The sequence below is a fragment of the Apus apus genome, chromosome 7, assembly GCF_020740795.1.
Source record: "Apus apus isolate bApuApu2 chromosome 7, bApuApu2.pri.cur, whole genome shotgun sequence".
Classification (NCBI taxonomy): domain Eukaryota; kingdom Metazoa; phylum Chordata; class Aves; order Apodiformes; family Apodidae; genus Apus; species Apus apus.
The window spans coordinates 11,843,734-11,871,162 of NC_067288.1; the positions used below are offsets into that span (position 1 = coordinate 11,843,734).

At 36.9% G+C, this 27,429-nt stretch overlaps 1 protein-coding gene across 7 annotated transcripts in view; it reads right to left on the reverse strand.

The window, feature by feature from the left end:
* Nucleotides 1-27,429, reverse strand: part of S1PR1 (sphingosine-1-phosphate receptor 1) — a 57,918-nt gene that overhangs the window by 24,674 nt on the left and 5,815 nt on the right. For 6 of the 7 annotated variants that reach the window (XR_007890075.1, XM_051625347.1, XM_051625344.1 and 3 more), the window contains exons 2-3: nucleotides 17,427-17,675; nucleotides 9,170-9,271 (exon numbers count right to left, since the gene is read on the reverse strand). Coding sequence is in view for 6 of the 7 variants with exons in the window: in XM_051625347.1 (XP_051481307.1) it covers nucleotides 9,170-9,271; nucleotides 17,427-17,675 (351 nt within the window). In the remaining variant the exon portion in view is untranslated. Of the gene's footprint in view, nucleotides 1-9,169; nucleotides 9,272-17,385; nucleotides 17,676-27,429 lie in introns of those variants that run through there. The other variant, XM_051625349.1, reaches the window with a different exon arrangement.

Genomic DNA, 27,429 nt, shown 5'->3' on the forward strand with positions numbered 1-27,429 from the left:
TCTTATCCAACTGACCAACACTTGTGGCTACGTGTATCAATGATCACATCAGCAGTAGAAACAAAAACACCCCACGCCATAATGAGATACTTGTGGAGAGGCACATTCCTGGTATTTCCTCTCTCATGGAGCTCCAGAGGTAGGCTCCCCAGAGCTTGTGGCACAGGTCTCAAAACCACCAGAATGCTCTTTAAAAGGGGAGGGGGAGGAAAGCATTAATTTTCACTTTTGTACATGTTTGGTATGCTTAAAAATCCGATTTCAGACAACTTGGACACAATTAATGTTTAGCTGTTGTGACAGGAGGTCAGTCTATACTTCTATTTAACTTAACCAGTTTAACTAGTCCTGAAGTTCAGATCTTCAGAGGCAGAAGTTTGCAATGTGGGAGGCTGCAATCCCTCTAGAAAGTACACTTTTAAAATACACGTGTATATTGCCTTATTTACAGAAATTTGACTCAGGCAGAGAAAGCATCCTCCTTATCTGCTTAAGGAAATGAGTGGTTTGGCCTCTATGAAGCAGATTTTGAGAAAGTGCCAGGTACAATAAACAGTTTGCAATTCCCCATTAGCTCCCAATGCTTACTGAGGCTTTGTCCTACTCCTTGCAACTCTGACTTCACAGGCTTGAAAGAAAACTTGGCAACGATGCTTCTTTTATGCGTGCTAAAAATTGACTGACCACAATGGTGGAACAGAAATTTTCATCCAGCTTTGAAAAACTATCATGTTTCAGTAGAAAACATACTGGCAAAATAATGGTTGATTATGATGGGAAAAAAATTAGTATCTTTTCTATTCCACACAAAAAAATCTTGGCCTCCACCACATCAGTAATTTCACCACACTCCCAACTGTTGTGAAGCAAATACATCATGCTAATGGACTGGTTTACAAAATAGGTGCATATTAAGCTTAAGGCATTTTTTTTATTACAACCTAAGGAATGATTGGGTATTTTTTCTTTTACTTAGTACAGTGCCAAATTATACAAAGTTTGATGGGCACTGTTAGTCTTGGAACAAAAAAGCATAAATATACTGTCTTGGCACCACAACATTGTTCTAGCACAACAGTGAGCCTTATCTTTCTCTAGCATTACTATGAACTTTTCTCAAACTTCTAAATACCCTCTGGAATACTAAATGTGCAAAGTTCAGATCAAAAAGTTATTTTAAATTACAAAACTGGACACTGGGCTTAGGGAGCCCATTTTCCTCCCCCTCCCTGCTGTTCTACATGAGTCAGAGCAAGGGAGAATTCCCACGTCCAGTGAACAGTGCCCATTCTGTTAGATCTTCAATTCAGGCCACAGAATAAAAACACAAATGGATCCACTTTTCACAAGAGGTCAACTGTAGTAACTGTATCTTTATTAAAGGAGGTTACACAGGTTGGAAAGGTCCACATTCTCTCTGATACACATGCTAAGACCTTCTCTGTGTGTAAGTGGTATTACTCAGAAACCATACAAGATTTGACTTCAGCACAGCTTGCTCAATCAAAGCTGTAGGCAGAGTATGCCCACATGCAGACTGCAAGCCAAAGCACTGATAAAGCAGATGAGTACTAGACAGAACCAATAAGGAATTAAGTTCTAAATTTATTATCTAACATTTTTTCCCATTTCACAGACTAAAAAACAGATACCAAAGGCTGTGTCCTAACACACACAGGAAGACTATGACAAAACTGAAAACTCAAAAAGGATGCTTCATCTCCAAAAGTTTTTATTTTTATCCTATTTATTCCCATAGAATAAGTGCTTATCTGCTTCAAAATTATTTTCATACTGCTACATTTCCATGATCATCACTCCTGCTATACATCACCTGTGAACTGTGAGGTCTACAGAAGAGGAGGCAAGAGTATAAGTCAAATTGACAATTTCTGTGACTGTGAAGTTATTATAAACATTCAGTTTACACAACTGTTAAGTGGCTAATTTGCATAATGCAGCAATAGTAGCTTAATAGTAGCTTCTTTGACCCTGGCTGCTCATCTCACTACTTCAGTGCAATATTATCTTAGTTATGTTGACATATTTTTTTTTCTTGAGTTGACATTACAAACCAGATCAGATTAAAAAAAAAAAAAAATCCACCAAAAGGCTGTTCAGTTATTTCTAAAACCAAAGCAATTCTCCTGTACTCTTACAGATTTTCCCTTCTCTTACACCAGATTAAAGTACGTAGAATCATACTGTGAAGAGAATGCAGGTTTAAAAAAAAAAGCTGAAAATACATTTTTGTATCTAGAAAATTCTGCAGCTGCTCAGTCAGTTGGGCAATCAAAACTGCAAAAGCAACACTGGTACTTTATCAATCCCATTATACCTTAAGTCAATATTGCCACCACATGCTGTGCTCTGAAAATGTGATTAAAATTATCAGCAACTCAGCTAAGTGTTTAAAGGCTGTTAGAATATGTACCCCTTAAAACTAGCACTTTGAAAGTATTATGGATAGCACATTGGTAGACTCTAAAGTTTGTCCCCGCTTTAACTATGATGGCACATTTTCCTGAACTGGGATACTTTTTGGACTTCTGCATCAGAGGAAATGACTGATAGTTGAATCACCATCCCCAGAGGCGTTTTAAAAACATGCAGATATGGTGCTTAGGAATATGGTTTAGCATTGGACTCAGTAGAGTTAGGTTAATGGTTGGACTGGATGATCTTAAAAGCTCTTTTCCAACCAGAACAATTCTGTGTCTCTGAGATTCCCAACTGGTATGAATAACAGCAACCTGACTGATGTCAATAAAGCAAGACTGATTTACAATAGCGAAGAATCTAGGGCTTAAACTCAGAATATGCAAAACAGATAAGTTATGCCTTTTTCCCAAATCCTGTATATTATTTATTGAGATAAAAAGATATTTCAGACAAAGATTTTCCTTTGAAATGCATTTCAATATCGCCTTCTTCCCAAGAGTTCTTGTGATGGCACTGGGACCTACAGGCACTTCTGTTTAGGTACATAAATCTGTGCACTTGCTTTAAGTAAACCAAGCAAAAAGATTTATCTAATTTTTTTATAAAAAGGATTCCCTTGCTAGTAGAAAAAGCACAAAACATACACCGCAATAAATCATGAATCAAATCATGCAAGCTTAGCTTTGTTCCCACTTTTACATCTGAACCAAAATTAGTTATTCTATGAAAATTTCTTACTTTTAAGTTAATATACTGCATATTATGAAGACTTCTTTATGATCTTTCACATAAAATACAGAACTTTTTTTTGTTGCATAGGTCTTTAATTGCTGTCTTATCTGATGAACAGGGTGTGGTGCAACCAACATCCTCACTAACTGCAACCACTTTGAACCCATGAAAACACATCTCTGAACTGTGTTTCTGAAAATAACAAGCCCATGAGACATCTTCATCTGTACAGACAGAATACTACAGACAACGTGAAAGAGATGCATTGCTAGGAAGATTAGTTACTTGCTTCTGCTTATTCCAACTTCAGTGCAACTTTTGCACACATTAACATATGATTTCTACCAATATAACCACACAAAGGCAAACATTTTGTGGAGCTGTAACACAAATGTTATGAATTGTCAGCTGTTCATCATTTGACAATATATGCATAGATTTGAAGTAGTTTTTCAGTAAAATAAAAGCAGAATATGTCTCCTAGAAATGTATGCCTCCTACATGAAAACTGTATTTGGTTTACTGAACTCTCACTCATACTTAAAGAACTGATAGCAGAGGAAGAAACTACAATGATTGAACTAACTGGTCTATAAAGATGAAAAGGACAAGAATATTGTTAAGGGTCTTCTCTCACCTGGAATTAGGCAAAACATAACTGTTTTGAAAGAACAGTGACATGGCTTCAATTGCTAGGATATAAAATTTTTGTTACTTTTTCAGACTCTCTTCAAAACATACATGAAGACTATCAAACTAAGATACTAATGGAATAATTGTCTTTATTTTTAAGAGTATTTTTACATGTTTAACAAAATAATATGTTAACCCATTAAGGAATTTCTGACGCAAGTATGAGTATTTCATCTAAGCATAAGCTGGACTTCTTTCACTAAAAGGATAAGCAAAAAATTTTACTCCTAGTAAAATGGCACCGAGTCCCAGTGGGATCTGAACCCAGAACAACCACCACGTTACTCTCTTGCTGACTTCAGGCAAAAGCTGGCTGGAAGCCCTCATTCTTCCCAGCATTTTTAGATGGAGGGACAAGTAATCATGTGCATGTGTGTATGAAAAGCTTGCCAAGATGATGGGCTAGCCACAATGCCAACATCAAGATCATTAAAGACACTGCATATGGAAAGGGTCATTTTACATGGAACAGTCCAAATACCAGTGAGCATATATAATGACTATTCATGATGTCAAGCAGCTTGCCACACTGCTTTCATCTGCCAGGAGACAAATGCCTACACAAGAATGTTGCAGCTGTCAAGGGAATATTTGACTCAACATATGTATCTTGGAATGGGCTCTGTGGGCATTCCGGCCTCTCTCCTGAGGTATTGGAGAGCATAATTCCACAAAATGACAATGTATGAAACCACAAAAATTCAAACCATAGCTTTGATATTACAAGAATCCTAGTTAATGTCAGCTGTTACAACAGAAAGAACCAGATATTATACAAAAATGTCTCAATGACCAAAATTAAGATTATTTTTTTTCCCTCCCTTTTCCCTCAGCACTGTTTATCCCACAACTCTTTAAAGGAAAACATGTATGTAGGCTGTTGAACAAAGACACAACTAGAATTCTCTGCCTCTTATCACTGCAGTAAACATAGAGACTTCTTTACTCTGCAATCTTATGACTGACGCACATACAGCAATGGAATCTTGCAGCTTCTGTGAAACTGCTCCTGTCAAACTGAAGATAACAAAAAATAGAAACAAATGCCACATTCTCAGGCATATCAGCATTTAAAGAAACTAATTCTTGAGACAGTAAGATTATCCTCAGCTAGTAGAAATCAATTTAACAATACAATCTTTCTTGTTATGAATAAAGACCTACCAGCTTGGTCTACCAGAAGTCACCCAGCACTTATAAATGGGCATTTTTAGTGCAGGTAGTGCCTTTATCCTATACTGTCAGGTACACATTACAATTCTAAAAAACACTAAAGAAAATACTACTTATCCTTCCCCATTCATTTGTTCTTAATTATTAACATAAAGAAACTGCAATGACTGATCAGTAGAATTTGTTGCAGTTCCTCAGGAGCTTTTCCATTAGAACATCTTCCCATCACTTGGACTGACAACCAAGACCAGGTGCAGAATTCTGCAGGATTTATCCAGGAGAAAATAAAAGATAAGCATGTTTAGCCAAAGACTGTGTAGCTCAAGGGCAAACCACAAAGACACAGGATCACATTCCAGACACAACCCATAGGGATTAGAGTACCTGAAATGAGTAAAACTTTTAGGGTGTGAGATTTTAACATAGATAATAAATGTACTATGTCATACTGTTACAGTAAAGGACAACAGTGGTTTCAGAATCCGTATGAGTGATTTTGGATATGCTCTCATTATCTATCATGGTCTCCTACACAAAAAAATCTCAAGAAAAATGCCCAGGATTCTGGGAAATTATTTTTAACCTGAAGTGAGATCTTGAGATACGCCCTCAGTTTCACAAGGCAGTTGAACAGTAGATTCAAGCACAAGGGTGAGAGTGTGAAAAAATATGAAACCTTCTTGCAAGTACATTCCAGAGACTTCAGCCTTGGGCAGTAACCAGATTCTGTTTAATTTCCAAACATGTAAACCACATTGGATCCAAGGAGTGCAGCTCAAAACTTCAGCATGGCAAGTAATCAACTAGAGAGGGTACCCAGATCTCTAACAAATACTATGCAGGTTCTCCCTTTAAATTGTTACAAATCATTATCAGGACAAGAGATTCTTTTGAAAATGTTAACCTCAAATTCCTTTTGATGAAATATAAAAACAGTGCAGTGGTGAGCCACAGTGGGGATTTTTTAGTGATAGCAAGGGAGCCCTCTCATCAGCTGAATCTATTTTCTATTTATGAGAATGTTCTGAATGAGAATATGTTAAAGCTCAACACCAAATCCTCATTTAGAGTATATATTTAGGAAGCACTAGTAAGCAGTCAAAGACTAAGAAATAGTAAACTTAAGGATGCCTACACATTGCAATGAATGCACATTACACACCAATTCCATTGACACATGCTGCATTCAAAAAAACAATGAATCTGCTATTTCTTCTACAGCCAGTGGTACTTAAGAGATTTCTAAAATTGTATTCATTAATTCGTTTAGCTTTTTATGCAAGTTTTTGGCTCCCTAGAAAATTTACTTTAATAGCCTATCACAGATCTTTAAAAAAAAAAATACTTGTGAGTAGTGTCTTTTAAATTAGTGCATGCTGACCTGGACAGGGGCACAGACCCACATACTGTGGTCTCTCCTCAGTTAGCTGGGTGAGAAGATACTTAAGATCAGAAGTTGTGCAAGTTGTGCTGCTGCAGCCCTGTGTCTCAGCACCCATGTGCTGGATTTCAGGTGAAACTGGTTCAATCTATCTTTGTGGACATGACCTAAAATAAAATTTCTTTCAAAGCTATGAAGTTTGGATTTTCTCTTGTGTCAACTTGCAACCATTGTGACCAACCTAAAACTTAAAACAATCTTTAAAAAGTTTGCATTGAAGACTTTTACAGTCTTGGGTACTAACAGTTTATTTACCATCCTCTTAGAGCATTGACAACAATAATAAAAATTACTATTAATATTTTACATTATTTTAAAACGTCGCTTGCCCAGGTAAGTGGAATTTTGCAGAATAAATATTAACCTGGATTTAAACTGAAGTTGAAAGAATGAGATTTTCAAACATCTGCACTCAAATAACCTGGGAATACAGAGAAGTGATTGAAGAAAATCTTATTAACTTCAGCCAGATTAAAGACTTAGGTCAATATTGAAATCTTTTAATCATCTCATAAGTGTCTTGCAGATAGACATGCATTATCAGTCCCAAAACAGAAGACATTTTTTTTCCACAGAGAAAAGTGTTATTGTCACTGCACTTTCAGAAACTCTTCAGTGTGGACACAGCTGATGGCTAAACCCACTACCAAGTTGAGTAATCTCACAACTTCCTTCATGAATTGACTGCAGAAGCATATTATTTGTTTACACAGACAATCTTTAATGTGAAACTTTTAGTTTCTACCTTTTTTTTTCTGCAGAATAAACATTTCCAACAAAAAAAAAGTAACAGGATCGCGAACAGCAACCAATGACTACCTATACCAAAGTCAAGTTCAAAGAAGACAAAGAACTTAGCTGTTCAGTATAAAATCTACAATTCTTCCCCCAAACAAATCCTATATTCAATTAATACCAAGGCTAATACGTTGCTTACATAACAGAGAGCAAGTCACAAAGATATGCAGCAAGTGTTTAATCTTCAGTGGAAAGTCTAGTGGTTAACCATACAAACAAATTATTTAACATTTTCCTCAGAAATAATTGCTTTTTCTTCTCCAGAGCAGTTAACATTCATGTTTCATTTCAGTAACACATGGTTATGGTCAGGACACCCAGAGTCCCTCTCCCTTAATGGAAAAATGTGGAGGTCAGTGTTCTAAGGCACTTGGTTCAACCAGACTAATAAAATTTCCTTCCTCTATAGATCGCCTAACTGAGGTAATTTAGACAACCAGAGCTGGAAAACTTAAGCTCAGCTACATCAATCATGAGTCTACAGAATGCTTAAATTCAGAAAGAGTGAGGGCAGCAACACGGAAATTGAGAAAACTGTTGAAGAAACGCAATTGCAAGAAAAATAAATATAACATGGAATGTCTGTAAAGAGGTAACATGCATAGGAACAAAAAATAAAAGTAATTTTTCCTCTGCCTATGAGACCAGCGGTGGTGTTTCCAGTGTTTTACTGAAAGACCACCAAACAGTTCAAAGTCTCTCCCATTAGGAAGACACAGATAGAAAGAAAGTTGTGTAAGACAGGAAAGATCAATAGGCACAAATGACACACACTAACTTAAACACTCATAACAAAAAAAAATTCTTAATGGAAAGATTAAGTACCTTGTATAATAATTCATCTTCAGACTTAAAAATTATTGATGCTTTGAAATATTAGGTTGGCATAGCATTTCTTTGAAAACTGAATGTTGTCATTCCTTACATGGCAGAAACCACTTTTTGTAACTTCCTATGCTTAATAAAAAAAAACAAGAACAGAAGAGGTATCAAAGATACTTTACCTTTGTTTCCAGAGGCAGACCAAAAGTAACTATAGGGTTGAAGTCTAAGGCAACAGGTTTATTTATTGCTCTAATAAAACTGGTAGTGCCACACAGCCTGCCATTGCCTTTGTACAACTCTCCTACAATCACTATTTCAGTAACTCTGGGTTAGCAGACAAACTACTTAAGCAAAGAAGTCTTCTCTGAAGCTGTAAACAGAGTGGTTCACCTTTCCCAAGAACTGCATGACCAGATGTTCTCTTACAACACCATTTTCAATAATACTGCATAAATATTTTGGAGCAAAATCCTCCTCTTAAATCTGCACAATAAATTTTGATTAGGGCAATCTACTCTTCCTATTGCTATGAATATAAATTGAACTTTGCAGTGCACCAAAAATCAAACTTACAGTTATCAAAACTTGCGAGAATAGCTCCCTTCTTTGAATTTTTTTTTCCCCATAGTACCAGAGAATCTGCTGTTGAATATTTGAATATTTGTTCCTTATCTAGTCATTTTGTTTCACTAACCTCTTCCAAAACACAATTGGATCTATAAAGTACCACAATACAGGATGCATCATACAATTAGAAAAAAATATCTAAAGGAAGTAAATATCAGCATGATTTATACTTAAAACAGAGAAGGCTTCTACAAAAATGTTCTATAGTGGCATATACATTTCAGTGTAATTCTGCAGATTTCCTTAAGTACACACACCACCATTAACCTCATGGGCAAAATCTGGCAATTACCAAAATCCTAACGCTGCAGTTTCCAAAGAGATTCACATAACTTACACATCCAAATATGAGCATCCACTTCAAATTAAGTTCTATGAATTTCCCAAATCCCAAAATACACTATAATTCCTTCTGGAAAGATTTTTTTATTATATCACCTTTCTCATACAGCTCCTCCATTGCTCTCCAGGTTTCAGCTCGGACCTCTCGATTGCTTTTACCTGGAACACGTGCACCAGGCCAGTGTATTAAATAAAGATCTAAAAAAGAAACAGAACAAGACTACTCATTAAAGCGTAAAAAAAACCAACAACAAATAAAATTAAACCAAACCATGTGAAATAGCATTTTCTCTCTACAATGGCCCCTAACACTTTATCATCAGATAAATCAATGGGAAATTAATGGTCACATACACGCTTAATAAACTTTCAATCCATAAGCCCCATATAAATCAAAGGATTTTTGGTTACTGGAATGAAGACTGGAGTACTGCTGAAGTGCTACAAGTCTTCAAGTTTATAGACGAGAAATATGGTTGGCAGCTCAATAAATAATTTATACAACCTCAGCAGTGGGACTGGTTTTTTTTCCTTTCTAAATAATACTTCAATTTATGAATTTCTGTTGAAAATTATAGCACATTTTTAATGCAGTTTTTTTGCTATAAATTTGTGGCAGCATTTATGATTTTTTAAAAAGCATTTTTAATATATTAAGGGACAAGATTACGCTTAGCTACATTTTATGAAATGTTAGCCCAATTTCAAACATAATTATGATTTACTGCTGATTAAACTATCCAAGCAGCTACTGAAACTGGCTGTCTCAGTAAAGCATTTTTTTTGGTGTTGTTTCCATGCAAGAAAAGACTACCCTTCTACAGAAAAAGGAAGCACTTACAACATAAAACTGAGAAAATGTACATGTATTAGACTCAGAGTTCAAAATCAGATTACCTACCTTTAAAAAAATAATAGAATCTATAACTCCTTTATAAGTCTGTAGTAATTGCCAGACATTCTGAGGGACACACTTACGAGATACCTTGAAAACAATTACATTTCTATTTAAATTTTAACTGTAGATTAAACAGGTAACTATAGGCATCCCAATCAAAGAGGTGTTGGTCTTTGCCACATTAGACTGACACAAAACAGGAAAAGGAAATATATGCATGACTGAGATGTGCCTCATTGTCTTGTGCTTTACAATATTCTCAGGTTTTAGCAGTACAAATATAGAGTTAAGAACTAGAAAAAGAGATTTGTTTCCAATTAGCAGAGTTTTTTGTTCTCTGAATGCATCACAGGATTCATTTACAGCACCTCTTTCTAAAAACACAGACCCTCTGCCATATTATTATTTATTTAATTTACATTTGTGGACTGCACTAATTATTACTGTATCACTGGGCTGGTGCTTTAGCCTTCCACCTCTATAAATACAAATTCAACCTTGACTTAAGAGGAAAAGGTAACATGAAATGCACTATAATACACCAGCTCCCTTTTGGGTACAACAACATCACAAGAATGTTAAAGAGAGTTTTTTGCTTACACTAAGAATCTAATAATATCAGTACAGAAATTTGTACAGTAAGATACATTACAGATGTATTGAGGAAAAAAAATTCTTTTGGGTATACCACAAAAATAATGAACTAATTTTGCACTTTCTGATATCAATAACCCATTAGACTTTTACATACAACTGCTCAGACAAGCAAACATCACTCACATAGGAGTTGCAGCACCTGGATTTTTGTCACATTCCAAGATAAAGTTGCTCATTGTTTGGCTTTATATGCATAAAATCCACTTGCAATTTGGAAAAGAGTAAAAAAAACCACAAAACCTACATGCAGTGTTGTTCATCACTGATTTGCACTGAATTATTTCATCTCCAATTGCTCTGAAAAAATAAGTTGTATTTATTAAGAACAAATACCAGTATATGCTATTGGAGTAAATACCAATTTCTGTGACATTTAAGTGAAAACTAATATTGAGATATTGATTAAAGTATTTGGTAAGGTTATGTTCAAAACTCAGGACTACTCTAATTCTGTTTCAAATAAAGTCTGTTTTAAAATTTCCACTGACTTTTATTAAATGTAATCCCAAGGATTAGCATTAGGAATTGCTAATATCAAGTGTTCATTTTGATCCAAAAATTACATATGCCATTGGCAGACTTACTGCCATGTTTTAATGTAAACTTCTTGCTTGGATAAAGCAAATGTCACATATAAGTAGGTGTAAGTTTACCTCACATAAAAATGAAGAATTACACGTTTTTAATTGCTGTTATGTTCTCCAAATCAGACTAAAAAGAACTGCCTAACCATGCAGAAACATGTCTTATAGCAGCAATAAAAATAATTAACCTCAGCAGAATTTTACCAGAAGCTAAATTTCCCAAAGCCTGAATATTCAATTAGACATCACAGTTAGCAAATATTCACAGAAATAACTACAAGGAGGTGATCCAGGACAGCCAGCATGGCTTTAGCAGGGGCAAATCCTGCGTGACCAACCTAGTTGCTTTGTACAATGAAGTGATTACATCAGTCGACCAGGGAAAAGCAGTGGATGTCATCTCTCTGGACTTCTGCAAGGCCTTTGACATGGTCCCCCACAACATCCTTCTCATTAAATTGGAGAGATATGGGTTTGATTGGTGGACTGTTCAGTGGATAAGGAACTGGCTAGATGGTCACCTCCAGAGGGTAGTGGTCAATGGCTCTAAGTCCAGATGGAATATAGTGACAAGTGGTGTCCCTCAGGGGTCAGTGCTGGGCCCAGTGTTGTTTAATTAATGATATTGACGGTGGCATTGAGAGCACCCTCAGCAAGTTGGCTGGTGACACCAAGCTGGGTGGTGCGGTTGATATGCCAGAGAGATGGGATACCATGCAGAGGGACGTGAACAAGCTAGAGAAGTGGGCCCAGGTGAACCTCATGAGGTTCAACAAGGCCAAGTGCAAGGTCCTGAACCTGGGCCAAGGTAACCCAAGATATGAATACAGGCTGTGGGAGGTCATGCTTGAGAGAAGCCCTGTGGAAAAGGTCCTGGGGTACCAGTGGATCAAAAGCTGGACATGAGCCACCAATGTGCAGTTGCAGGCCAGAAGGCCAACTCCATCCTGGGATGCATCAAAAGAAGTGTGGCCAGCAGATCAAGAGAGGTGATTCTGCCCCTCTACTCTGCCCTGGTGAGACCTCACCTAGAATACTGTGTCCAGCTCTGGTGCCCCCAGCACAAGAAAGATGTGGACCTGTTGGAATGTGTCCAGAGAAGGGTGACGAAAATGATCTGAGGGCTGGAGCACCTCTCTTATGAGGACAGGCTGAGGGAGTTGGGGTTGTCCAGTCTGAAAAAAAAGAGGCTCTGGGGGGACCTCATAGTGGCCTTCCAGTACCTGAAGGGGGCCTACAGGAAAGCTGGGGTCTTTTTACAGGGACTTGCAATGAGCAGATGAGGAGTAATGGTTTTAAGCTGAAAAAAGAGAGATTTAGGTTAGAGATCAGGCATAAATTCTTCAATGTAAGGGTGGTGAGACCCTGGAACAGGCTGCCCAGAGATGTTGTGGGGGCTCCATCCCTGGAGGTGTTCAAGGGCAGGTTGGATGGGGCCCTGAGCAGCCTGTTCTGGTGGAAGGTATCTCTGCTCATGCAGAGGAGCTGGAACTCAATCTTTAAGGTCCCTTCCAACTAAAAAAATTCTGTGATTCTGTGATACAAAGATGCTTTGTACTTAGGCCAAGAAACTGAAGCACTCCCAGAAGGATGAATGACTTTGTACCAATTTGATAACTGAAAGATCCGTGGCCTTGGATATTTAAAAATTGCAGTACCTCACCCTTCCCTGTATTTGTGCTGGAAACCTCTGCAATGGAAACATGATTAGCTGTTGGCCCTGTATTTTAGAAAGGTGATGTTATCAGGTACATGATGTCCATACAATCCTATTATGTTCACTTTAATTTAAGCTTTTTATTGAAACAAAAATTACTTCAGTTATAAAAATATAAACACTTACAGCCAGAAAGCATCTATTGGATCAGAGTGCAGTCCTCCTGACTACAAGAAGTGTTCTCAAAAGATGTGGGGCAAAGGTACCTTATATCAGAGATAAGAAGCAGAAAGATCTTTCTGCCAGTCATTCACAAAGCCACCCCAGTACAGCTAGAAGTGGAAGGAATACCACACACCCACACACCTTGCCATGAGCTACAGCGCTGTCAATCTAAATAAACTAAGCATAGTTAATTTTAAACTGTGATCTGCTTAATTCTTCTGCACCTGTTAGAAAACTTTCCATAGTATCTGTAGGCCAATAAAAGCAGTAAGTGTCTCACAAACCAAGGTCTATGATTTCATCTGCGTTTGTACACACATTCACACCTGCACCCACACACTTTGTTTTTTCTTAAAATGTTTCCCTGCCTGGGGGATTACATGAACACTCTTTTTTTTTTTTTTAAATTCTGGAGGCAAGAAATTAGTTTTCCATTATTTATCAAAATAGCTTAACATTCCATTAATTAAGAAATGTGTAACTTTATCACTGGAGGTTTTTTAAAAGCCAACTACATTTTTATCTGTTGAGAACACTGTGGCTGTGCCTTGTAGTATGGGATAGATTAATCAATACTTTGAGATGTCTTCCAAACATATTAAAAACCCTAAACTTACTCAAAATAAAAAACAACCAATGATTCACACTATCAGGACGCACTTGAGTGGTGAGGGCCTGTGTAAATTCAAAGGTCAAAACAGTGCTGCAGGAAAACTAAAATTAACATGTGAACTGCTTTCACACAGACATTTAAAACAGAGTGGCTTATTACTTCTTAGTGGTTACAGCACCAACAATCAACACAGTTCCTCTTAAGTCAAAAGCCCAGCGACATTTTACAAACTAAAAAGCTACCAGCATATTGCATGGAAATGAAAGTTTGCAATTCTACTCAAATTCCTAAAGCAATATAAAAAAGAAAAGGTCAAAATTCACTATAACAAACATAGTTTTGAAGAACAAGCCCTGGTTCATATAAAATCTAAAAGCAAAAGTGTATTTTTCCAATTTTTAGCAGTTATCTTAACACAATGCTTCTATTTTCCCTGCATTTCTTAATTGTCAGTGCACTTTTTATGTACACAATGTATTTTTCTCTCCTGCCCAGCCTTTTTTTTTTTTTTTTAATTCTATTTGAACAAGGATCTGTGTGAAGTAACCTTCAAAGTGTTCTGAATTCATACACAATCCAAACTGGGTGTATTATCAGCATTCATCTATTATACTGAATATGCTGATAGAACATTTGCCCAGATATTTGCCTGAATGTGACACACCAGAACAGTAAAAAGGAAAATAAAATGGTCTATGAATTCAGTAACCCATAAATCACATTCAAGAAGTTACTGTGGAGGCTTGACCCAAATCCTAAGGAATGTATTCTGCAACTGCCAAACCTGTAAGATTTGCTGCCATTTCATATTGGTCTCCTGTGACTGTTATTTGACAACCACATTTAGAAAACGCAAGAAACAGAATATCTGTTACAGCCACTGCCCACAACTAATACAAATTTCCATCTTCTTATGGAGATATAATGTACTGATTCAAATAAAAATCCTGACCACTGCTCTCCTAATACCATTTGCCCTAAAAGTGTTTATTTGAAAGGTTTCATGACAGAATTTTACTTCAGCAGTTTAACTGTCTCAACAGCTGGCAGTCTATGTACTGCTAATGCACAGATTCATCAATTCCTGCTAGATTATTTTCCCAAGTCTCTAATTCAGTCTGCATGAATGGACTGTGTAGCCCATAAGGATCCCTCAAGGAAACCAACCAAATCCTCCTTAGAACAAAGAGATTAGCTGTGCATTTAGCTGCCAGAGCTCCTACAGCTTTTTCTTTTTGCAGTCTTCTGAATTACTAACTTTTCTTCTTTTTGTGTACCTTTACTTCACACTTCTATCTCACAGGAAAACTGGCAGCTTTAACACATGCTTTTAGCTAAAGAATTTACTTTCCTAAGTAAGCTTGGACACAAATTGCCTTGTTACTACCAGATCTTTTCTTGCCATGGATTTCCTATCCTCTCTATTGTATAGACTGGCCAGCAGAAAAGGGACACAAAATGCAGGTATGAATGAAAACAAAGTGAAGATATCTAAGCTTAGTTCTACAAGCTTATAACCATATTTTCAAACCAATCTTCTGCATTCCAGTTTCTTTTGGAATCACTTGTGATAAACCTCAAAATTTCCAAAAAAGAAAAGCTCTTACTCAAAGCATTATTGAAACACTTGAAAAAGTTTATGGTTCAAGACATTGCTGCTTTTTGCTTAAAAAATCCTTCCAATAGCACCTTCAAGCTGGGTGCTTTCAGATAGAAGTTGTAGGACTCCCTAAAGCATGAGGCTTGCTATGAACTCTGGAAAACACACCAGCTATTGTACCTTCTCTAAGAGTCTACTTCACCAGCACATATAGCACTAAATATAAACCACAACCTTCTCTCTTTCACACAAGTGCAGATCATACTGTGTTTAACAGAAATGGTCTGTGGAGTTGATTCAACAGAGACTGAAACTCAAGCAGCCAAATCCATTACTCCACTTGCCATCCCATCGTTCTTGCAGAGGTCATCATCCTCACTGACTGATTAGTGAATTGCCTGTGAAGTACTTCCTAAGCCATCACAGTTTACCAATCACCAAGTTAAAGCGAGCTGAAGTCAGAATTTATTTAGGTCACAGTCAGACTAAGCAGTGGTTCAGGAAGAGCTTTATAAATTTTTCAGACATGTTCACATCAATGGAAGAAAGGTGAGGAAGGAGAGAAGACAGGTGAGGGTACAGAAACCAAAGGGAAAAAAAATTTGGTATGGAGGCAAATTGCAGAGGCAATTGTAGTACACCTTTATTTATCTTAGTAATACGAGCAAAAGAAGTCTCAGAACTGAATATATCTAAAGAATTAAAGCTCTGTTTATGTCAGTCCAAGGATTCACGCACATGGGGACAGTATTTGTGCATGTCTTGCTCTCAGGTTATATTTTTCCTTATTTCATATATTTCTGCTTAGCAGCAATATGTAAACCGAGTATGTAAACCTCTTTTAATTGGTCTACTACCTACAATAATAAAAGCAAATTACAGTACTAAGAGAAATCACAGAGAATTATTTCCTGGAAATGAATCAAGTTTTCCTCTCATCAACATTCAGCACCAGTGGCATAGCAAGCAGAAGGATACAGAAAGCAAACACAAAACATAACAAGCAAAAAGCAGACAGGAGGAAACATGTTATTTCTTGATTCAGAGGAGAAAGTCAAAGCTTGAAACATTTAGGAAAGTCTCATTGCAGTGAGCTGTATTTGCTGGGACAGACAAAAGGAGATTTTAATTCATTTTTCATTATACCGTACCTGTGCAGGAAGTTAAAGAGATACATTTCCAGAAATAATGGAGCCAATGATGTGCATACAAGTATCTCAGTCTTTAACAGATAAGGGTTTCTATCCCTTCATCTTGCAAAGTACCCAAGCAAAAAGCCAGTATATACAGCACACAGCTGCCATTAATATTATATTATAAAGAGAAGCAAAATGAGGGTTTTCAGGTTACTGACAGATAATGTCTCATAGTTAGGTCAATTATTACCTTATTATCATCATAAACACTAACTCCATCAGTATAATTATTTTAGATTATTACTTTAAATTCCTCTTCCTCTACCTTCACACTCTTTCGTTGTTCCAGCTAGAGAAGACGAAGGAAAAACATTTTAAAAAATATCATGCTTATTTTTATCAACTACCTCCTCTCCTATGACCTGTTGCAAAAAATTTATGTGCATCATTATTGCAGCACTTTGCCTGTCTAATAAGGGAGTAACAGTATCACATCTTTGACTACAAGAAGTTTATGATCAGGGTAAGTTTAAAATTGTGTGTGTAAGTTTAATTCAGTATTGAATTCAGTATCTTGTAGATACTTCTAACATTTTCTCCAAAGTATATTGCATCAGACAGACCAAACCAAAGGCAGTTATTCAGAATTTTTAAAATTTAATAGACCTAAAAAATAAGTTTTAGAAAAGACTCCCATTCCTTGAGATTTAGCAGACCACGGAAGACATAAGGTTAATGTGCAAATAAGGGCAAAATTTGGCTTCTGTGATCTATCTGGCCTCGTGCAGCCCCGTCTTGTGAGAGGCGCCCCTGCTCATAATGAGCAGGGAGGCTGGAACTTAATGATCTTTAAGGTCCCTTGCAACCTTAACCATTCTATGATTCTATGGTATGTACTACACAGTTTTTTTCAGGAATTCATTCATCTTTGCAAATACTCACATGGAAGGTGCAATAAATGAGCTATATGTTAGGATTCATACCAAGATATTCAACACCAAGTCTTTCACATGACTCCAAACAGGCTTTTTTGGTGTTTTCATAGCCATAATCACTATGCCAGAGTTTGGTAGTTATCCAGAGGTCTTCTCGCTTCACACCGCTCTCTTTGATGGCTTTTTGGAGGAGAGATTCACAGCCGTATCGTTTTGCTGTGTCAATATGACGAATGCCACATTTTTGTAATGCATAGACCACAGCATTATGGGAATAGCCACCTCGATGGGAAGTACCTAAACAAATGAAACCAGAGGGAATTGTTAGCAGGGAATTAGGACGGACATTTTTTATTTTTTTTTAATATATATAATGTCACAGAACCTTCTCATTCAATTTTCATTTCCTAATAGTAAATAAATGGGAACTGACAAATCTCTTAGCTGGAAAAATACAGAAAGTGTTAGAATGTTGACACTGATCAGAAATAACTCCACTAAAGTCAAGTATCAACAGCATTTAACTGTAAAGAAGTAATTTCAGAAGTCAGGCTGAAGACCATCAAAGAGAAAACACATACTTTATGGAAAAATAGTATATGGCACAATTTTCATACAGGAGCACAACATTTACAGGTGAAAATATTAAAATTAAGAAATAAAAGGCAATTTAATTTGCAGAAAGCACATCCCAAAAACTTCTCTCTGTTGAACTCCTGGTAGCTTTGAATTATTATTGCATTGTACAACCTCAGACTGGGCCATACCACAGGTGCAGTTCACATAATGGCAGATCAACAGTAACCAAAACAATAGAATCCTACACAAGTGTTACAGAATGGACAGAGTTTCAGTAACAAAGTAACACTCATTGTGAAGGTATTCACTGGACATGTATTTTGCATGTCAAGGAGACGGAAAGAGGAGGAGACTCAGCAGGAAAAGCAGCCAGCAGGACTGTCAGATAAAGAACTGGCTGAGAGCAAGGAGGATGATGTTTCTACTTACCCTTTCCTGTTAGCTATTTTTCCTGCCATGAGCCCCTCACCCATTCACCCTCACTCACACACTTCCCACAAACAGTATTTTCTACAGTTTGTTGGAGGAAATGCCCAGTCAGTCCCAGTCAGCTCCCAGAGCCACTTTCTAAGATGATGACTAGTATGCTATAAACAGTAGTTGTCATGCAAGTGGCTACGTCACTAAATTCAGAAGGGCCCTATGTCACGTGACAGTTGACAGCAACAGTCTTCAGCCACTGCTGAATCAAAATAAAGGACTCCACATCAAAGGATAATATAAAGTGAAAATTGTATCTGCCATTAACTTCCTATTTTCCTCCAGTCGTGGTATTTATTTCTACATTAATTTAAAAAATGTATATGGCTACCCAGACTGTCAGAAAAAGTAAACAAATGCTACCACAGTTGCCTTAAATTTGTCCTTACAACCTCCCATACCTGGAGAGAGAACGCCCACAGGAGTCTGCCTGACCTTCTCCTACATCATAACAATGCAAGCGAGAACAAAAACTTACAAACTCCTACACTTGAGTGTAAAGCAAGACGGGTTCTCTTAAATGCTTATACCTGTGTTCCTTCCCAATCTCAGAAAAAAAGCATACTAAAAAAATAATACCTCTGTAATCTTGCTCAACACTTCAAGTCATTTAAAACAAGATATAGTACAGTCCAAAATCACCCTTGTATATCTGAGGATTGTGACATTCTGCTGATCACACTGGGACAATCCCCACCTCACGTTCATGACCTACAAAGTGTGAAATATTGAATTACTGATTTATATTAACAGATTTTAGAGTAATGAAATTCTAATACTATATTCCTACAGTTTTGACATATCTATAATAAGTATCTTATTTTTCAAATGTAAACAAAGTTTTAATGTTTTAAAAGACAAAACTTTAAAATTTCTTTCTCCATAGCCACTAATTATGATTACTAACTGGCTTAATTTCTGAGCCATCTAGAAATAATGTCCCTATAACCTGTTTTACATGAAAGTAAGTCAAGCTAGACCAACTCACATTTTCAAAATAGCTATATCAAAATCTCCATGAATGTTTTAAGAATTTTAGATGAATGCAATGCTTCTACATTGCAACTATGGGCAAAGAAAATAAATATATGCAATTATTACATTATTCAGATCCTAAAGGATTTTAATGAAATAATTACGTAACTAGCATAGAAAAATTACTATATTTTTTCATAACAAGCTCTTCACTTTTAATAAGCTGGTCACGGTGCCAAATAAATGAGGTTGTAACTATTGTGTCTGTTTCTGGCTGAATGGACATTTCTAAGCAAAGAATGAATGGAGTTCATTTAGAGGTCTTGCAAATGGACTTCATTTAGAGGTCTTGCAGCAAATGGACTCAGACTCTTTTCATGCATAATGGATTTCAGTAAGAACATTTAGGACAAACAACTTTTTTTTTATTTATTTAACCCTTTTAAGTTAAAGAAAAAGAGTGAGAAAGAAGGAAAATTCAGAATAATTTTATTATTGTTCACTGTTCAGTGATGGCATGCACACTTGTTTCACAGGAAATAAAGAGACCAAGATAAGTCTGGACAGAATTATCTCAATTTCCATGCCTAAAAATTAACTACAACAGCCCTGATGCACTACATATTTTTTTTTTTTAAAGTTTTATTATTTAATATTACACTTTGCAAGCCAGCTTAATAACAAACAAGTTTCTATGTTAATTATGCTATTAACATAACAGCTTCTAGACTTTAGAAATCAGTTTTCTGATGTTTATTCAAGTGATTAAATATGTTACAATTAATAGATGCAGAAAGGTGACAAAAGAAAGTGGAGTGACTTAAATTTGTATTTTTTTAACATTTTAAATCTGGACTTAACATTATTTGAACAAATTAACATTCTTACATGTTTGGGATTACCCTTTATTCACAGAGATGTAATTTACACTGTACCTATATTTTTAAAGACAAAAATCAAACCTCACATTTAAGACTAACACGAAAATAGGACCCATTCCATCCTCTTACTGTTTCTAAAAATATTGAATTAATATATCTATATTCTATAATTCTCTGATAGAAATAGGAATTCCCTTTAACAACTTAAGTAAAATATAGAGCCTGGGAAAGCTCCCTATTTTTTAGTCAGTGTTTTGACTTGTTTAGATAGCAGAATAGCACTTTTATCTCACTAACTGAACTAACCCACATTTGACAGAGCTGAAGATGTCTGAGATAATTACATTCCTCCAGATTTTGCAAAAATTGGTGGTTGGGACAAGGACTGCATTAGAACTATGGATAGGTCGAAGGACACAAATCCATTGAAAACTAGGCTTAATTAGTTACATTGTTCTTTTGGTCGTGACTACTCATAACTTTCTTGATATCCTGAAGAACACTGATACCAAACTGGGATGAGAAACATGCTTTGGCAACCCATTAAAAGTTTCAAAGATTGTTAGGAAAGCAGAACCCTGTTCACAATGCAGTTGATACAGGGAAAAACAAACAAACAAAAAAACCACAAACAAAATAAATCCCAAACCAGCAACTGCCCCCAAAATCTCCAAAAAGACAAAGTCAGCAACACCCCTCCAGTTCCTACCACCCCACACCAAAATGTAAAACTACCAACAAACCAAAATGCTACACATGCACACAGACTTTTATACACTGATTCAGTTGACTCAGCCTCATTAAACTTTCTGTTCTTCACAGCATCTGTAGAACTACACATAGAGATCCTAAGTACCAACAGCTTTTCAACAGAACCACGACCTACTTCTCTTCCTGCTTTCTCCCTCCCTTTGCGGAGGAGTGAGTCTTCATGTGCTTTTTGAAATGTGAAAGTATTATTTATCTGAATATAAAAAAATGTTCAGTGATATTAATAACTTTGCTACTTTGAAATCAATGGAATCACTTACATTAGAACAGTGCCTGTTCATGAAACTGCAGCCAGGATATTTAGAGATCACATCACCAATTAATTATCTTCTGACAGCAGTACTCACTAAATGAAAACAGTTGACAAACAAAATGCTTACAAAGATGCCCAGTCCTTTGCTGATTTTTTAATTTCCAAGTTCCAACCGCTTGAGAAAAGAACTCTCAAAAGCAGAATGTCAAACGTCTGTTTTAACATACTGATTATGTAGATGGTACTGTACACCACAGTAGGTTTGAAATACCTTGTTGTATTAGTTTTGTTTCTGTAATTTCAACATTACACATACAAAATCAATTCTATGAATATATTCCACTTCCGTACTGAAGTTTTTGGTATCAATATGGTTTGATTTCACTGATTACCCTGTGAGCAAATTTGATGACAAAGCATAAAGTGTAGCCTACATATGCAGCAAATAAACACAACACATTTCAAGGTTTATCCATTCAGAAAACCACATGCCTCTTCTATGGAACAGCTCAAGGGCAGGCAATCCTTACTATACTTGCTTATTGTCTTAGCTCCTCCTTCACCATTCATATGATCCTCTGACAAGCTGATTTGGCTTTTTAAATGGCCAAACACGTGTATAGCTTCAGTATTATTAACAAACCTGAACAACTCCCCAGAGGGGAAAAACCACTACATTTCATACAAAAGTCCCCTCTTTAGCATCAACGGTTAAATAATTAGACATATAAAGGGCTTTTAAAAATTGAAAAAAAAGTCACAGTTGTGTTCAAGCCAACCACCGAATGATCAGAAAGACCTTCTCCAGGAACTTGTCTCCTGGAATCTTTCTTTCCATTATATTCCCCACCACCATACCTAGAGCTGCTCTCAGAGGACCAGATAACATGACACTAACTTTCTCTAACCACAGCACTAGAACACAAGGGTTCTTAATGCTGTATTTTGGCATCGTTTTTACTCAACAAGGTCAGATACTCTGAAAATCACATTTAGCATCATGTGACAAAGTACTCATAGCATACTCTTTTCTTTTGTAGAGTGCAGGGCTTTCCTGTGAAACCAAGTCAAGTTTGTTATGAAGCTACTATACAGTTTTCATAAGGTGACTACAGAGTATTTCCAGTTATGGGATCCAAATTTAATCACAATCACTTTTACAAAATAACTTGCATATTTTACTCAGTGTCCAAGAATGGTATCTAATATATATATATAATGGAGCAGCTGCCCTCACAGGAATGGAACCTATAGAGATGATGGATTTCTATAAACTGGTAGGACAGTGTCAATACTGATACAAGCCAGGGTGCCATTGGCCTTCCTGGCCACACTGAAGGCTCATGTTCAGTTGGCTCTTGACCAACACCCTAAGGTCCTTTTCTGCTGGGCAGTTTTCCAGCTGCTCCCCCAAAGCCCGTAGCATTGCCTGAGGTTGTTCTGACCAAAATGCAGGACCTGGCACTTGGCCTTGTTGAACCGCATACAATTGGCCTTGGCCCATAGATCCAGCCTGTCCAGGTCCCTCTGCAGAGCCTTCCTATCTTCAGGCAGATCAACACTCCCTCCCAACTTAAGTGTCGTCTACAAACTGACTGAGGGTGCATTTGATCCCCTTGTCCAGATCACTGATAAAGATATTAGAGAGAACTGTCTCCAATACTCAGCCCTGAGGAACCCCACTTGTGCACCAACTGGATTTAATTCCATTTACTGCAACTGTGTGGGCCTGGTCATCCAGTGAGATTTTTACCAAGCAAAGCATGTGCTTGTCCAAACCATGAGCAGGCAGTTTCTCCAGAAGAATGCTATGGAAAAGCATGTCAAAGCATTTACTGAAGGCTAGGTAGACATATCTGCAGCCTTTCCCTCATCCACTAAGCGAATCACCTTTTAATCAAAGGAGATCAGGTTCACCGAGCAGGACCTGCCTTTCATGAACCCATGCTGACTGAGCCTGATAACCTGCTTGTCTTGTACATGCTGAACAATGGCACGCAAGATAATCTGCTCCATAACCTTGCCTGGCACTGAGATTAGGTGGACAGGTCTGTAGTTCCCTGGATACTCCTTCCAGCCCTTCTTGTAGAAGACAACTGCTAACCTCCTGTCAACTGGGACCTCCCTACTTAGCCAAGACTGCTGATAAATGATTGACAGGGGCTTGGTAAATACTTCTACCAGCTCCCTCAGTACCCTGAGGTAGATGTTATCTGGCCCCATAGACCTGTGTGTGTCTAAGTCGTGTAGCAGGTTGCTAACCATTTCCCCTTTGATTACGGGTGTTCCATGTAGCTCCCTGTCTTCCAGATCAGGGGGCTGGGTACCCAAAGAACAACTGGTCTTACTACTAAAGACTGAGACAAAGAAGGCATTAAGTTCCTCAGACTTTTCCTCATAATTTGTCACTATGTTTCCCTCCCCAAGCAATAAAGGAGGGAGATTTTCCCTAGCTCTCCTTTTGTTGCTAATATATTTATAAACATTTTTTATAGGCTTTTATAGCAGTAGTCTGATTGAAGCTGTTAGAGAGGTTGTTTTGTACAACCGTGGTGCAATGTGAGCTACAGCAGTTGAAGTATGGACATTAATTTGATTCTGCAAACCTCAAAGGACAGGAAGGATGACCCTGCCAGCACTGCAGTAAGAAGGTACTTGCATACTTTAATAACATGCTGGTATAAGAAGATTCACCAGTATATTCTCAATAGAGGTCTTTATTGCATTTACACACATTTTATGCCATTAAAGCAGTACTGCATAGATGTGGTATTTTAATGTTCCTAAATAATATCACTATACTAATGAAACATTGTTATTAGATCATGTCTATGTAAAGTCTACAGATTACACCACAAAGTTTCTCTTGCCTTTATAAAAGCTGTCTGGATTATGGATATTATTTTTAATGTAAGTTTTAGTTCAGTAATATTTCTCTCTTTTTTTCTCTGCTAAATATGACCCACTGCTTAGCACAAAGGGGTTGCTCTGTGACATTGTCTCCTGTGTAACTCAGAATAAGCTCAAAGAAGTCAATAACATGAGGAAGAAAAGTAGGCAAGCAGGATTTTAAACTCCGCTCTTCTACTCATGCAACTCTACACAGGCACCAAGGAACAGAACAGAGGAATACAGCCTCGGCACGATGCAGAAGAGTAGGAGAGAGCCATTACATGTTTATTATGCATCCAGGGAAAAGGAAGCCAGAATTACTGGTTTTTTCTCTTCTCAAGAGGAAGGAAGCAATGGCAATGAGCCACTGTTGACAGAAACACTCTATTCCCTCCATCTCAAAGAGGGTCTGACTGTAAAAGCTGTTCAAATCATCTACCGCAAAATGACTGTACATCTCTGCTCACTGGTGTATCATTTATCCAGTCAGAACTGTAGAAAAGAAGGTATAGAAGCAGCTTCTCAGAATGTGTCTCACAACAAGCCCAGGAAGTCTGCAAGTAGCATCTGCCATCAGTGGGATGCTATGGCATAGATTCGCAAACATATTTCTAGCAGCAAAAACACATTATCACCCAAAAAAATGCAAATATATTTTCTGTAGGAGTAAAGAGCTTTCCACTGGAAAGTGTCAGCTATTTAACTTACTCAGCTGTTCTATACAAATATTTTTATCATGCAGAACTCAACTTTATAGGGAAAGTGACCTATACATTTGAAACACAATTAAGAATGTGTAATCCATGTAGAAATTTCATAAGCAGAGCAGGAGCACACATTTATTTAAATGCCTTTACAGTCTGCCAAATCTTGGAGCCTTTTCTTTCACTCCACACTTTCCCACCACCGTGAGAACTATTTCTCATTAACAACCAAATTGGTTTCAGATGCTCTGCTATAAGATGTTACCTTAGAAACCATTTGGTAAAAGACTGTGGCTTCCTTCCATAGAAATCTCAAGCAGTGAAAAGGCAGATTTTCTGGCATAAATCAAATCCAATTTCTAGGGTTCACTAAACCTTTTCTCTTCAGAAAAATGTTTTGTGACTAGACCTTAGCAGTTAATAGTGCACAAAGAATTGCTGGTGTGAACCAGTTTTAAATTATCTTCATTCCATTCCCTTTCTTAACTCAATTGAAATTACTTCCAAAACTTATCAAACCTTGATGGACTTCTAATTTCTAACAAGGATATGTACTATGTACAGTAAATAAATAGATTGACTGAAAATGTTAATGCTGTTTTCTTCCCCTTTAATATATTCACTTAAACTATCCTATTTGATAAAGATTATATTAATAACACTAAACATTTGGATATACTTCACAATAAATGAGACAGACCTGTGTCAATTTTTTCCTGCTTCAAACAACTTCCACAAAAGAGAACAATCAAAAGAAAAAAAAGCCCATATTCTGTACTTAAGTAGGACATTATTATAATCATTCCTGCTCTAGAACTTTGATTTAAAAGTTATGTAAAAAATTTACAATTAAGCATAAACAGCATACAATTAAGTAGAGGGATAGCAATTTTTAAAAGTGTAGTTGATCATGAGACAAATTCAAACACACTTACAATGTTGTCAAGATAATATTATAGAACAAACTGGAGAAAACTGCAATTTATAGGGACTTCTAGCTTACAGAATGAAAATGTACGGATGATAACGCATCATTGTAAGATCCTAAATCAAGATGACATTCAAGCTGATGACTGATTTTTGACATCATAACAGTGCCCTTTATGCCTACCAGACTGCTCACAGAATACATGCAATTGTGAATCATGACAAGAGCCTACTCGTGCAATGTCACATGACACTGCAAGGTGCAAGATCCGCAGTGTCCCACTGCTAACTAATTGCATTCACGAGTTCAAAGGAGAGCAGCAAGTCAGCTATCCTTAGTGAACAATAATATCCTTAGTGAACAGTAAAGAATGTTTCTGACCAAATGTTTAGGGTTTTTTTTCACATTATCTAAGATTTAAAAATTTATTTTCTCAACGTTTCCAAGATAAACAACTTTTATGGTAGCCTCTCCTCACATTGCACATTCCACTTTAAAATAGTATGTATTAGAATGCAAAGCTCTTCCATTCAGGCACCAAGCCTAGGGAACAGAGCTCACAGTTACAGAACTGATGTAAAGCCACAAAGATGGTTTTCCCCTTTCTCTCCCCTCTCCTCCTATAATGAGGATTTTGTATCACTCTCTGTGCTGGAGGTACTTGGCATAAAAAAGTAGAAAAACATGAAAGTTGAGGAATCAGTACCTCCCTCTTCCCCACTTGGAGGCATGAGGAACTACTGCAAATTAGGTTACAGCAGCATGTGACATCACCATTCAGCGCTGCCAAAATTATGCTAGGGAGCTGCGGCAAAGGAAAAAGGTATGGTGACTAAAATCTGCTGCATGAAGGTTGAAAGGTAAAAGTCAGCTTTAGCTTTCTCCTCCCCCCACCAGTTTGGTATAATTTTTCTGTATTACAGAAACATGGTGAAAGACAACATTTATATACACTGAAGCTTGCTTCTCTGTTCATTTCAAAGTGGTTACAGATTCGTTCATCTAGTGGGCAGTTAAGCCTGTAACACTTAAAAGTATTAATGGCAACAGCAAATGTAAAAGCATAGAAATAAATTGCCTCTGCTTATACTGATAAAGGTTTTAATTACTAAACATTGAGAGAAACCTAAATTAGATTTTATTACTTAGACTTAGTAACAGACAATTAATATCCATATCACAACAGCAACACTGTGATAACCAAAAAGAATACAGCATGAGAAAGGAAGCTATCTCACAGTCCATATGTCAAAATATAAATAAGGAAAAATTCCCAGCAAAAATGTAAAAAGCTGACCTTATAAATGTGGAGGTGTACAAAAAGAGCAGAGACAAGGTAGAAATTTTCCCCAGGAAAAGGTATTATTTCTGTACTGTGTACACTCTGATATAAGCAAAAATTGGACCAGCATTTTGCCCTAAATACATTTACTAGTACCCTTTAAAACAACAATTGTACAGCATTCAGTCTTTTTTAAAGACTAGAACACCAGACTGGAAGCAGGTGAAGATAAAAGGAAGCAAGGAAGGTAGGAGCTCAGCAGGTTTAGTCAGGTTAGGAGAGGATACTGCTTTGTTCTGCTGTCTT